This window comes from Agelaius phoeniceus, chromosome 1 (assembly GCF_051311805.1).
Source record: "Agelaius phoeniceus isolate bAgePho1 chromosome 1, bAgePho1.hap1, whole genome shotgun sequence".
NCBI lineage: Eukaryota > Metazoa > Chordata > Aves > Passeriformes > Icteridae > Agelaius > Agelaius phoeniceus.
In genome coordinates, this window is record NC_135265.1 from 25935502 (window position 1) to 25948801 (window position 13300).

Below are 13300 nucleotides of genomic sequence, written 5' to 3' on the forward strand. Positions count from 1 at the left end.
CTGAAGTTTCTACTTTCTAATCTGCAATTCCAGGCCAGTTTGAAAATGGGATGGGAAAAAATCTTAATAAAAAACAAGCTTGAAGTGATATACAGCTCCTGACATGGTTTAAAATATGTTCTGGTGTAAAAGGTTTTGGTGCCTCCCCAAGTGCTACCTAGTAATCATGTTGGGCTTTTTTTTCCAACAGTATATACAGATGGCTGACCCTCAGCTTACCAAAGAGTTACTCTGTTAACTAAAGAGTGACCTCATACAGTTGAAACTGACTCTCAAATTGGCGTGTTCCCACCTTTCCCACACCAATTTTTTTTCTTTTTAAGTAGCATGAAGTAGCAGCAGAAAGCACAATATTTTAGCCATCTGAGCATGTAGTATTCTTGAACTATCCCACCAATTGGAAGTGCTCTCTGTTACCTCTATCTTTTAAAATTGGAGCCATTATAGTCAATTGTGCAAATCTACGGTTGGTCTTCCGTAAAAAGAGGATTTTTAACCCACTGAACTGGAACATCTTCCAAGCAGTTCTTCAGATCTCTGACAAGATACCATACAACACACACATGCCAATCTGATATTCCCATACATCTACATTCAGTTGTTCACAAAACACTCATATATCACTTGAAAAGTTTCAAAAATCAGGGTAGTTCTTTTTGTAATAAAACCTAATCATTAAAGAGGTGCAATAAAGGTCCACATATATGGAAAAAAATGGATGTTTTTTCACCTCCAGATGACATACCAGCATCTGGAGCCCATCAATGAGAAGCAAAAAGCTTATGAAACTTGTTGAGCTGCTCTTAGAAAATGCATTGGTTAATTTGGCACACCCTCAGGCATTAAAAAAGACTGTACTGTGACAGCCCCACTGAAGTGCCAGCATCCTCAGAGGCAGCCACAGCAGGGTGGAGAAGCAGGAGCCTGGAGTCTCCCACTAAAACTGGTAACTTCTGTTCCGAGGGGAACCACAACCATTTTGTGGCTGGAAGAAGCAACAGAGGCTGTACAGCACCTGTTGTGCACAGGGGTGAGATGAAGACCAGTATTGGTAAATAAATGTCTATCAAATGTTTCAAATAGAGTTTAAAGAATACAACTACCAAACAGATCCCTCAAAATGCCTGCAGCAAACCATGAAATCCAATACCAATCCTAAAAAATGTTCAGCATGCATTCTTTCAGGACAGAGACACTAGCTACTGAACATAATTCATTGCCCTAGACAAACTTTTCAACAAGGACAGAGCAGTCTTGCAGACTAATTTCACATTAATGGAAACACTATCACACAGAACATGCTTGTGCTATCATGATTTTTCCCAATCAAAAAAATCCATGATAAGCTTCAAGTTCACAAATCTGCTGAAATTGTTGTCTTTTTTATCCTCTTATCTTCCCCGTCCTCTGGTTGCTTGTACCCTTGTCATTTCTGAAAACTACTAATTCACTTTCTCATGGCATATTCATACAGCATCCTGTTCAATTTGGCCCTAATTTTTGACTGAGATACTTGTGCACTTCTGTTACCTGTGTTAAATATTGAAAATACTACCAAAAAAAAAAAAAAGGAAGCAAAGAGCAAAAAAAAAAAGAGCAAAAAAGCAGGCTCTTCCCAAAAGTACCATCACCCTTAGCAAGTAAAAATCTGGATTCAAGCTTGTCTGCTTCTTCTATCTCCACGGTATGTAAGGGGGAATAATATGAATTTACACATGGAATATTACATAATTTGCTTACTTAAAATGTCTTCAGAAATTTTCCAGAATTCCTTAAAAATATTTCTACTTGAACTGTGGCTACTCATAATTTCAGTTCACTAGCAACAGCCTTACATTTTTTTATCACCTTTCCTAGCCTCATTAAAAGTTAGCAACAAACTGCCAGCACCCTAAGACCTGAAGTTTGAAAAGCACTAGGCCCCCTGTGGGCATAAAAAATAAATATAGTCCTCTTATCCTGAGTAATAATAACAATAAAAAACAAACCAAAAAAAAACAAAAAAACCCCAAAAACAACCAAACAAACAAACAAACAAAAAAAAAAAAAAAAAAAAAACAAAAAAAAAAACAAAAAACAAAAAACCCAACCAGACCACTTTCACCAAGGTAAACAGCACAACCTGCTAAAAAGCAGAACATCACTACATCACTTCTATTTTCTCCATACAAGGCAGCTGGGAGATGATGCATGTGACATACATAGAGAGAGGCTGATGGAATGGGGTTTGCTTAGCCTGGAGATGGGAGCTGCAAAGGAGGAGCTCATTGCTGTCTATAGATACCCAGCTGATGAAGGCAAGACAAAGATGCACAGTGAAAGGACAAGAGGCAATGGATGCAAGCTGGAACACTGGCAATCCCAAGCAGGCATCAGGAATTCAGTTTTCCACTACAATAGTGATCAGACTCTGGGAAATGCTTGCTCATAGAGGCTGCAGAGTCTCTAGCCTCAGAGATTATTTAAAACATTGATTAGGTATTTCCCCTTGAGCAGCTGGTCTTGATGGTGGTGCTGCAAGGGTTTGAACCATATGGCTGCCACAGTCACTTCCAATCTGAATTATTTTATGGTTCTCTTACCATCCCCAACAAAACAACAGAACAAAACCAGCAACAAAGAACAAACTGAAACACTGAATTTCAGTTCTGGATGATGTAGAAAACTCAATTGCATTTTCTAGACCTAATGAAACCCAGCAGTGTAATAGGACAAAGCTTTTCCTAATATTTAGAATGACAGATTCACTTTGTATCCAAACAGGCTCTCTTTTACTTAAGATGCTTGCATCCAAGTCTGTCTAGTTATATAACATTTTAGTTAAAAGAGAAAAACAAAACAAAAACTTGCCAAATTGACATATGTCTAGAAATGAAAGTCTCAAAGAATAGTCTGAGAAGATTTCAAAAATTGTTCTGAAGAAAATAAATATACTAACAAGTCTAATTCATATCCTTTTGTAATTAAAACTGGCAATTATTTGTGCAAAATCCAACACTGTACAAACAACAAAAAACATCAGAGACTGAACAGATTTCACATCTGCAATGTTGCCACTGGATCCATCGTATCTGGCAGCTGTCATTTAAACATCAGCAAATGTTCACTGCATAGGTGAAGCTGTGATGTGTAAGCTAACAAATCACAAGCTACAACTGGTTTCAAGGCAATTTGAACCAGCAATGGAAGTATCACTGATAAATACTAAATACTGCAGTTTACCAAGAGATCAAAGCTTACAGCTACAGCAATTTATTTTGTTGGTTCAGATTTAGCTTTTCATTGCTTTACATGGTGTTCAGTGTACCAGGCTGGGCATCACTACGCTAGGTGTTGTGCAAGAGATAAAAAGAATTCAGAAAAAGATTCCATAAAAACAGCCAAGTCATACCAGCAATTGCAGTGCAAAGCATAAAACAAGTAATCCTCTGTAATGAAAGCAAGACCTATGCCCCACAATCAGAAGTTAAATCTTTGGTCCTGAAAGCAATTATGAAACTCTGGTAATCATTTTTTTTATATTAAAAAAATAACAGAACATTATCATAGATGAAAAAACTCTGAAGCTCATCACAATAGCTGTGGAACTATTTAAACTTCTCTTAAGAGCTATGTCCTTTTAGAAAGTTTACAAACAAGTATTCAGGTAATTCAAGTATCAGGTATCAGCTAACAGGAGCACTTAGTAAGATGTATCCTTAATTAATGTGTTCATCTAACAAATGTACTGATATAATTAATAACAGAAGCAGAGACCCACAACAGCTGCCAATAAAATTTTGTTTAAAGAAAAAAGCAAAGTCCAATGCTCGAATCTGCAGTTCCAGCACTTAACCAACAAAAATTTGGGGATTGGGTTCCAAATTTCCTTAATGTTTTTGCTGGCTTTGGGGGAGGTTGTTGTTTTGTTGTTTCGTTGTTTTTTTTTTTTTAATAAAGGACTGACATTTTACAGCATACTCATAATTCTCAAAGCAGCACAACACAGCATCCATTTTGAAACAGCTTCAGATTGAACTAGAGGACATCTAGAAAAGAAAACCAAAACCATAAAACCACACACTATACCACAGCTCTATTTCTTTAAGTACAAGAGCAAGATTTCTGTCTGGTGAGTAATTCTACTTTAATACAAATCAGAATTATTAATTAATTAATTAAAATCTTTAAATCAGGTTCAATAATGGTTGGCAGCACAGACTCAGGCAACCACAGCTCTTATTGTACCTTTCCTTACTCTCTTAGCAAAATCATCATGGACAGCACTTATTTTACCCTACACTAGGGCTTGTGAGAACTGGTATCAGAAAATGTAAGTTCCAGTTCCTGGGTATCACTGCTGCGTTATTCACAGCTCAGAACTGTTGGGTACCATCATTTATTTTACCCATCCAAAATTAAAGATGAAAGTTACAATGACTTCGTTTTTAAACACTTTTTTTATGCAACCATCTCACCTTTTTTTAAATGCCATCTAGTAAAGAATTTCAAAGGGCTCTGCTTCTTTAATGAGGCATTAAAATACAGTCACACGACAAAAAAGCAACTCTACTAAGTCTCTTAAACCCCTGGACTTACATTATCAGCTTTTATGTGCCTGTCAACACTCAACAGTAAGAAGCAATGGTTTGCTCTTTGCCTCGAATTTAAACTTTCCTGCTGAGAGCTTTAACTCCTTACAAACTGTCAAAGCTTTGACACTTCAGCAGAAAGTAAATCTACAACACGATGCAATGGCCAGGTGTAGTCTCAACCAGCCACTAGCCACTAATTTACTAGTGGCCATTTAATTCACCTCAAAAAGCAATAAACTAGAAATACTTCCCACCCCGCCATGTACTCACACTGCTTGCACATCAGCTCTTTTAAATAGGTAAGAGTTCTGTCAAAGAACCAGGAACAGTTAACTTGCCACTTTAAAGAAATGAAACATTTAAAATTGTAGAGATGTCAACATACGGCTAAAATGCAAACCCATTTCCAACCCAGAAGCTAAAGTAAGAGTGCAGTATTTTTCAAGAAACTAAGTGCCAAGTGATAAATTGGAACTTCTTTACCAAGAACATTTCTCTGAGTATCTACAGCCTGGATCTCACATTCAGTGTAGATGTTCATTGGCATAAAGCTCATTATTAATTCCTTTAACTAAGATGCCAAGCCAAGTGCACCTGTGAAAGAGTAAGAGTTGGACGGATTTGCATAGTAGAAAATGTGAAATTCACTGCTGGGAACTATTCTGCTTGGTATAAGCTAAAATATTTATATCACTATTTTAGTGTACAGAAAAAAATTGACTGCAAAGATAAGCCATACTGTTTCTTTATAACAATAAAATGAGACAGAGACTTAAAATGAGAGCCTTGAGATACTGCACCTAACAGCAGTATACTGAAAAATTATCCTTTCCCTATTCTTCTGGTCCTTTCACACTGTAATTCCACAGTATACAAAACCCCTATTTAAGTCTCCTAACCTTGATAAGGACTTGATACTACTCTCATTCAGGTGAATGGAAAAAGATCTCATAATTGGCCTCAAAGACGCATGACTGAGGAACTGAGTGGCAAAGTTACAGGATAGTATTTTAATAATGTATTTATGAAAATATTAGGGGTTTTTTTCATGATAGCAGGAAAATGGCTTCCTTTTCTCTCCTCGTGATATAAAATAAGGAACTAGCCTTGTATAAAGGTCAACCATTTCTGCTGAGAATGCACAACACTGAGACAGCTCTTCCATCCTCCCCAGTCCAGGCATTTACTGGGGTGGTAGCCACAAGGTACTACACAGAAGTTACATCTACGGTTTCAAAAGGGGAGATGAAGGAACTAAACAAAAGCTATCTGAGGTTCTGCCAATGTTGGCATGTCTCCTCTTTCAAATACCTTAAATACAGTCTGGCATGGGATTTTCTTTCATCACTAGAAGGACTTCAATGGACTTCAAATGCCAAACAAATCCTTTGACTCACTGTGTCAAACCCCAAGGGAAACATCTGACAGCAGGAAAAGTAGGAACAAGAATGCCAAGAGTTAAAAAGTCGGACTGATTCAGCACTCAGATCAAACAAATACAGTTCTTCCTAGATTATTAATAAGTGCTCCAAGCAACCAGGGGCTCTGATGCAGACAAGAAACTGCACATCACAGGCATTCCAGAGCTCTGGTCTGCCTTCACTGGAACAAAATCCTAGTAAAATATGCATTCCCTCCTGTTTTAAAAGCATGGCACCTCTCACTGCTTCTCTGTCCATATACATACACAAAAATGTTAGGCACAAAATACTTCTGCAGATTTTTTTTTCTGAAAATCCTTTAGCATTTGTAGTAACTTCTGAAACAGTGCAAACAAAAAGCACATCTTTCACACCCTCAACACACTACCAAAATAATAAAAAACAAAAGGGACACAAGAAGAGACAGCAAGTTTTCTCACCAGCCACAACTTCAAATACAGATTTTTTGAGATGGTAGAAAGAATACAATGATGTTTCAAGCAATGGTTACAGAATCTTGTTAGTTCAAATGGAAAGAGAAAGGCTTTTTTAACTGAGCATAAGACATGTGTGAAAAGTACTAGTAAAATGCAATGGATGTGTAAACCATATATTTTGGAAAGACAAGAAAGTCAATAGCATCAAAATTTCCCATTTACTTAGAACTGTTTAACAACCAAACAATAAAACTTGATATATAGGAATGACCATGTCCAAATGTAGCAGATTAGAAACAGCGATTTTAGACAGCGTAGGTACTCAGAAAAAAAATTCCCCATACTTTTTCAAGTGCAAGCTCAATATCAGAAATTAGTCCAAACTACTAAATTCCGAATCCTTCTTTCAGACTGAATGGCCCTTATCATTAGGCAGGTGGGAGATAGTCCTGCAGATATCAAAAGCTATCTCTGGGATATCTAGAAAGAAACAGTCCTCTTAATCAAGTTTTAAACTGGCCTGAGTGTATCTCATTATCAGTGCAAACATCACACTTCCAATGCACAGCTGAATTTTACAGGGGGAGGGAATGGCAGAGGGCATATAATAATGAATTAATTACAATAAAATCTCACAGAAAACAGTTTTAATCCTTAGAAGTCAGCTAGCTTGAAACATAGCAAATTTAAACAAAAAATATTTCAGGGTAATGATTTCAAACCCAATATTCATTCAGGTCTTCTGGCAACTTCCTTGCAGTTTTACAATCATTTCCTATGGTCACCTATCACTGCTGGTCTGGACCTGCACAAGCATGTTGGGGAAGAGAAAAAGAGAAGTGACCGGTCCTCCAGAGAAAACACTGATGATGACCTTGGCTTCATACTGTGCACACATAAATTATTTAAAAAGTGCAGGCATGAAGTTGCTTGGCATTAGTGTAGTTCCACTACCAATCACTGTCTTCTACAGTAACAGGAGGTGAAACACTTTGGCATAGGTACAGATTTTTACATCAAGAATGCACATTTAAGAATGAATGTCTTACCAAAAGTAACTTCTCCTTTGCCAGTCTTGTCAAACAGCTGAAAGGCTACTATGAACAATGCATCTGGAGCACACAGGACTGATTCAAATGCCACAAACTCTTGAAAGGATATCAACCTAAGGGATGAAGGAAAAAACAATAGCTATGAAACCAACTTGCTTGCAAAAAACTGAAATACAATATAATATTGATTATACAAAAGAAATAAGACTGTAACCAAAATATGTTCAAAATGTGTTCAATAGGGATTAAAATTTATCCTAAAATGCCCTCTCCCCAATGCTGTCAGGAAGCCTTTATATCACTAAACGGAAATGTCTGTTGAACAAGGCATTATTCCTCTCAGCAAGTCACAACAGAACATAAAATAAGCAAAACACTCAGCATGGCTACTCACGTCAGCTTTAATGTCTAACTGAACTGCCCTCTGGGGGAGCCTACCTCCCTCCACTGGCAAGACAGAGCCAATAAAGACATGAGTAACCTCCCTCAAGACTCAGTACTTAGCACTTTTGGAAAGCAAATCCATTCAAGACCTACATGCTGCCACTCACTTCAGAAGGAACCGATCAGAATGTGTTATCTGTTTGCTAGCAACTTATTAGTCATCCATCACAGCCCTCCAGTCCTGCATGTCGAGTCACAAATTTCAATCGGTAGTCTGCATGTTCTTCCTCAGCCCAAGAGCAGTTTATTCAAATTCATCATTACAGCCTGGTTCCTAATGTGCTAGCACAGTAGTGGGGCATAGATAAAAGCAGGGTTGTCCTTCCAGAAGTTAGTTCATAAGCAGAAGTACATAATTAGACAACATGGCATTGTTTCCAGCAGTAGGTCTGATAACAGCAAAGACCTTGAACATTCTAATTTCTCTGCATCACACCCAAGAGTTCAAATGGATATCAAACTGCTGTTCTTAAAGAGGCAAAGGCCAACTATTCTTCTTTTTCCTGAGTCTTTAATGTCTAGGCTGTAGAGTTTAAAATCATCTTCAAATATTTGGTGGCAGGGCCTGCTAGCAGTCTGGGATAGTTAAGATTGCTGTCTCTAAGGCTGCTTTGTGTCAGTGTAGCAGGCACATAGCTTTAATGGGTTCATGTGGCAGCAGCTGGGGAACAAGGATTATTTCTGAAAAGCACAAAATTCAGTGTATCCAATGTCAAGAAACATACACAAACCCAGGGGATTTTTAATGGAAACTAACTATATTCTTAGGACTTTGGTCCAAAGTGACACTGCAGTCAGTTCAATGAAAACTTCTACTCAGTATGCAATAATAGTGAAGAATTAACAGTTTGAATAAGTTGGAAAAGATGTTTTTTCCATCAAGTTACGATGACCCATGACTATACAGCAATTTCCAGTCACCTGTTTTATGGGAATTCAGAGAATATGCTGAGTTGGAAGGGGCCCATCAGGATCATGGAGTCCAACTCCTGGCCCTGCACAGGACCATCTCCAAAAGTCACATCATGTACCTGAGAGGACTGTCCTTCCTGAACTCTGACAGGCTTGGTGTTGTGACCACTTCTCTGGGAAGCCTGTTCCAGTACCCAACTACACTCTGAGTGAAAAACCTTTTCTTAATATCTAACCTAAACCTCCCTGAACTCAGCCTCATCCTGTTTGCTTGAATTCTGACACTGGTCACGAGAGTGAAGGGTTTAGTACTTGCCCCTCCTCTTCCCTTGTGAGGAAGTTGAAACCACAATGAGGTCTCCTTTCAGTCTCCTCCAGACTGAACAGACCAAGTGACCTCAGCCACTCCTGATATGGCTTCCTCACAAGGCCCTTCACCATCTTTGCTGCCCTCCTTTGGGCACTGTGTATCAGCTTAATGTCTTTTTTATATTGTGGCACCCAAAGCTGCACACATTATTCAAGGTGAGGCCGCCCCAGCTCAGAGCAGAGCAGGACAATCCCCTCCCTTGCCTGGCTGGTGATGCTGTGCCTGATGTCCCCAGGACAAGGGTGGCCCTCCTGGCTGCCAGGGCACTGCTGACTCATATTTAACCTCCTGTCAACCAGGACTCCCAGGTCACTTTCCACAGTGCTGCTCTCCAGCCTCTCATTCACCAGTCTGTATATCCAGGGTTGCCCCATCCCAGGTGCAGAATCTGGCACTTCCCCTTGTTACACTTCATTCAGTTGGTGATTGCCCATCTCCCTAGTTTGTTGAGGGGTCTGCAGGGCCTCTCTGCCCTTGAGGATGTCAGCAGTTGGCAGACTTACTTAGTATCCTTATGAGTCCTGCACCAAGGTGACTTATGAAGATGTTGAAGAGCACAGGGCCAAGGATGAGCCTGCAGAACCCCCTTAGTGACAGGTTGCCAGCCTGATGTCACCCCATTCACTGTAACCCTTTGTGCCTGACCTGCAAGCCAGTCACTCACCCATCAGAGAACTGAGCAATTCAGCTGTGTGCTGGACATTTTGTCCAGAAGGACACTATGAGAGACAGTATCATAAGCTTTGCTGAAGTCTTAAAAGATTACATCCACTGGCTTTCCTAGATCAACACTTGAAGTGTGCTTGCTGCACATCAGCAGCCAAACATTCACAGGGTAACAAGCCAAGTTCCATGAGGAACATAAAAACATGAGAAGATTAATAAAAGAGGACAATTTTTTTTAAAAAGCACAGCACAGAGAAGGCCTAAAAGCTGTTCTACACTACCTCCCTCAATATACCTGCAATAAATAAAAGTAAAAGAAATGCAGAGTATGAAATGGTCTAACAAATAATTAACTCTGGGAGCTTGCCACCATAAATTATAACATAGTGCAAGAAGTAAATAAAAAGAAAACTCCTCAGGTATTTTTAAGATTAAACTCAAAATTAATGATGTCAGCAAACATATAGGAATGCCTTAAGCTCTACTGGCAAAGAAGTCTGTGCCTTGTTACATATGCACACGTTAGCACACGAGCAATCCATCAGGCCTTTAAATGCCTTGGAGCTCTCAGTACTCCCCATCATTAGACACAGACTACAAAGATACTCAGTCTTTCAAAGGCAGAAAACTTCCATCCCTTCTGAGCCAAAAGAAATTTTTTTCAGAAGTAATATTACCTTCAATTTTGAATCAATCTACCACAACCTACTCAATTTTGTATTTATGCATATTTACTGTTACAATGTGACTTACTGGCTATAAAAAGCTATTATTATTTATTATTATTGGCTACATACCTGACAGAACAGTAAACAGATCCAAAGCACTGAGTTCTGTTCCAAAGATTATAATACATGCACACAGGAAAAACAAAAAGGACAGCAGGTGACAAGACTCTAGATTAGGATTGTTTGGAATTATAAATGTAAAATCTCTGCCAACATCATCTTGGTAAAGCTGTTTTTTGTGTGGAACAACCTGCACGTGTCCTTACCAACAGTTCACAATACAGTGATTACAGCCCAGAAAAGAAATACAGCACCTATCCCAGCAGAATTCCAGCACCATGTTAAGAACAAATGCTATGTGACTAGGCCTGGGTTTGATTAAAACTCCATGTATTAACACTATTACAAGATTTTATACTAGTAGAAGCATTTTTTTTCAGCACTTGGAAGCAATAACCCCCCTAATAAATCACAGATAGATGCTTAAAATAACCTTATATCCATTTTTAAAACAATTACTCATAGAACTAGGAAGATTAAAAAATGTACGAATTGTGTAGTTCTAGCCAGACTGTTAAAGAAGAGACATTAATATCTGCTGTGCCAGCTGAATTCAAATTAACCCAATTTTTACATGTTAATTAAACCAGCTATTTTCTTCTTATTGTATTTTTGCTCCCTAAGTAGACTAGCCTGCTAGTGATTCCCAACAGATCTATTCTAAGGACGACGTATTCATTTACTTCTATTATGACCATACAATACAGTAACTGAGCAGTAATTTTTCAGTCAATTACACGTGTGATTCTTAATGCTTAAAGAAGCTGAAAAAATGTGTACTACATAGCCATATGCTCACTTCTCTATACTGCACAAGGGTAGTTGCCTGGGTAACATGTTTTCTCTCTGGTTTAGCATCACCTTTTTGGGTTTAGCACAACCCTTAAGTGAATATCATTAGGTGTCATTAAACAGCACATGTTAACGTGGACTTCAATATACTACTTAGGAGTTATTTCATATACCTAAACAAGTAGTCATTGATGTTACAAAAGCAGAGAAAAACCTAGTGATTTTTACAGCACAACGAGAGGAGGCTGAAATGTTTACGAAATTTTATTTCAGTTTTGAAGATATTCCACACAAGTAAGTCAAAGTCTTCCTTCCCCTTCACATCCTCATTACCAGTGCCAATACTGCAGTTTATTCAGGAAGGTTCAAACCTTGATATTTTAAAAGCACCCACACACAAGAACACCAGTCTAAACATAACAGAGTATGGTGCAGCAAAACCACTATTTACAACCCTCTCCTGTCTTCCATGTTCACACCCATGGCATCTGGACACCCCATAGACACAATACATTCCCACCAGAGAAAGTCTGCAAGTAGCCAAAGAAAAAACCCACCTGCTTTTTTATTACCTGCTGTAACAATACATACAAATGCAATGATGAAGAGGTTTTCTTCAGAAATCAATGCAGATGTTTTTACTGTATCAGCAATTTAAACATGGTAACATAATGGGACACAAATTGAAGCTACATCTATTATTTTACACTGCAAGCTAGGTAAACTAAGTATAGTGTAAATTGGTGCATTAGAGGATAAATTTATAACCAATAATAATGGAAAACGCTGGTATTTCCAAGTGTTATTTTGGAATACTTTGCGTTTCTAAAAATAAAGCATATGGTATTTCAAGTGTTAGTTACTACTACAGTCCAAACAGAGACGTGCAGTAAATACTTATTTTGTTAGGCAAATGTTTAAAAGTACCAACAAAAATCTGAAAAATTATATTACAGTAGGCAGGATGGAAAATGCCTGGCCTATTGCAGATAGGCCTTTAGAAAGCTACTGTATTTTGGGGAAATTTCTGTCTGATCCAACTGAGGCCAAATTTTTTTTCTTTTTTTTTTTTTTTTCTAATTTTTATTTTCTTTTTAAACTAAGGTTAGGAGTGAGAGGCTTAAGGCCAGGAACAGAGCTCCTCAATCTGTTTCATACAAACAACAACCACGCAATACAACACTTATTAAAATCTATTTTATTACCAGTCAACTACTTTCAAAGGTTTGTCTGGCAAGGAAAGTATTTCCTTTTCTTAGAGGAAGCCTTAAAAACATGCCTCCATAAGAGAGCAGCAGAAAAGCCCAGCATCAAATAAACCTCTGCCCTAGCTTAAGATGGAGGCAAAACTTGCTCCCATGGCAACGGATATTCACTGAACAACAGAGTATGCCTTAAGAGGTCTCGTACCTTTGTCACAACAACAGCAGCTCCTGCAGACCCTCAAATCCTCAATCTCTGGCCATGCAGGAACTGGGCTAGACTAACATGAGATTTTGTCTACAGTAACCACTGTGAGATTGCATGCAAGAGCTACGGTTCGTTTCATTTCACACTCAGAACTTCTTCAGCTCTTGGGTAAGAAACTCTTTGCCCATCTATACGCCCTGCTCATGAGTCTGAAGTCCTTGTGCTGTCTGCCTTTCACCTGTGTACTTACCCAGTTAAGTATTTCACACTGATTACACTTGGTATGTATACCTAAGTTGTCACCAAAATCAGAAGGAATTAAAAAGCATTCTAAAGAGTGCTAGGAACAGCCCTGGTGGAGGCTCAGACCCTTTTAGTGACAAGTGGTGATGCTCAACAGTCATGAACAACAGCTGCTTCTTCAGAGCAAAAGA

The 13300-nt window shown here is 38.5% G+C and overlaps 1 protein-coding gene across 5 annotated transcripts in view; it reads right to left on the minus strand.

Moving 5' to 3' along the window:
• SLC25A13 (solute carrier family 25 member 13) overlaps positions 1–13300 on the minus strand; it is a 99470-nt gene that overhangs the window by 55544 nt on the left and 30626 nt on the right. For all 5 annotated transcript variants that reach the window (XM_054644545.2, XM_077175128.1, XM_054644554.2 and 2 more), the window contains one exon: positions 7482–7597. In XM_054644545.2, the coding sequence (XP_054500520.1) occupies positions 7482–7597 (116 nt within the window). The remainder of the gene's footprint in view (positions 1–7481; positions 7598–13300) is intronic.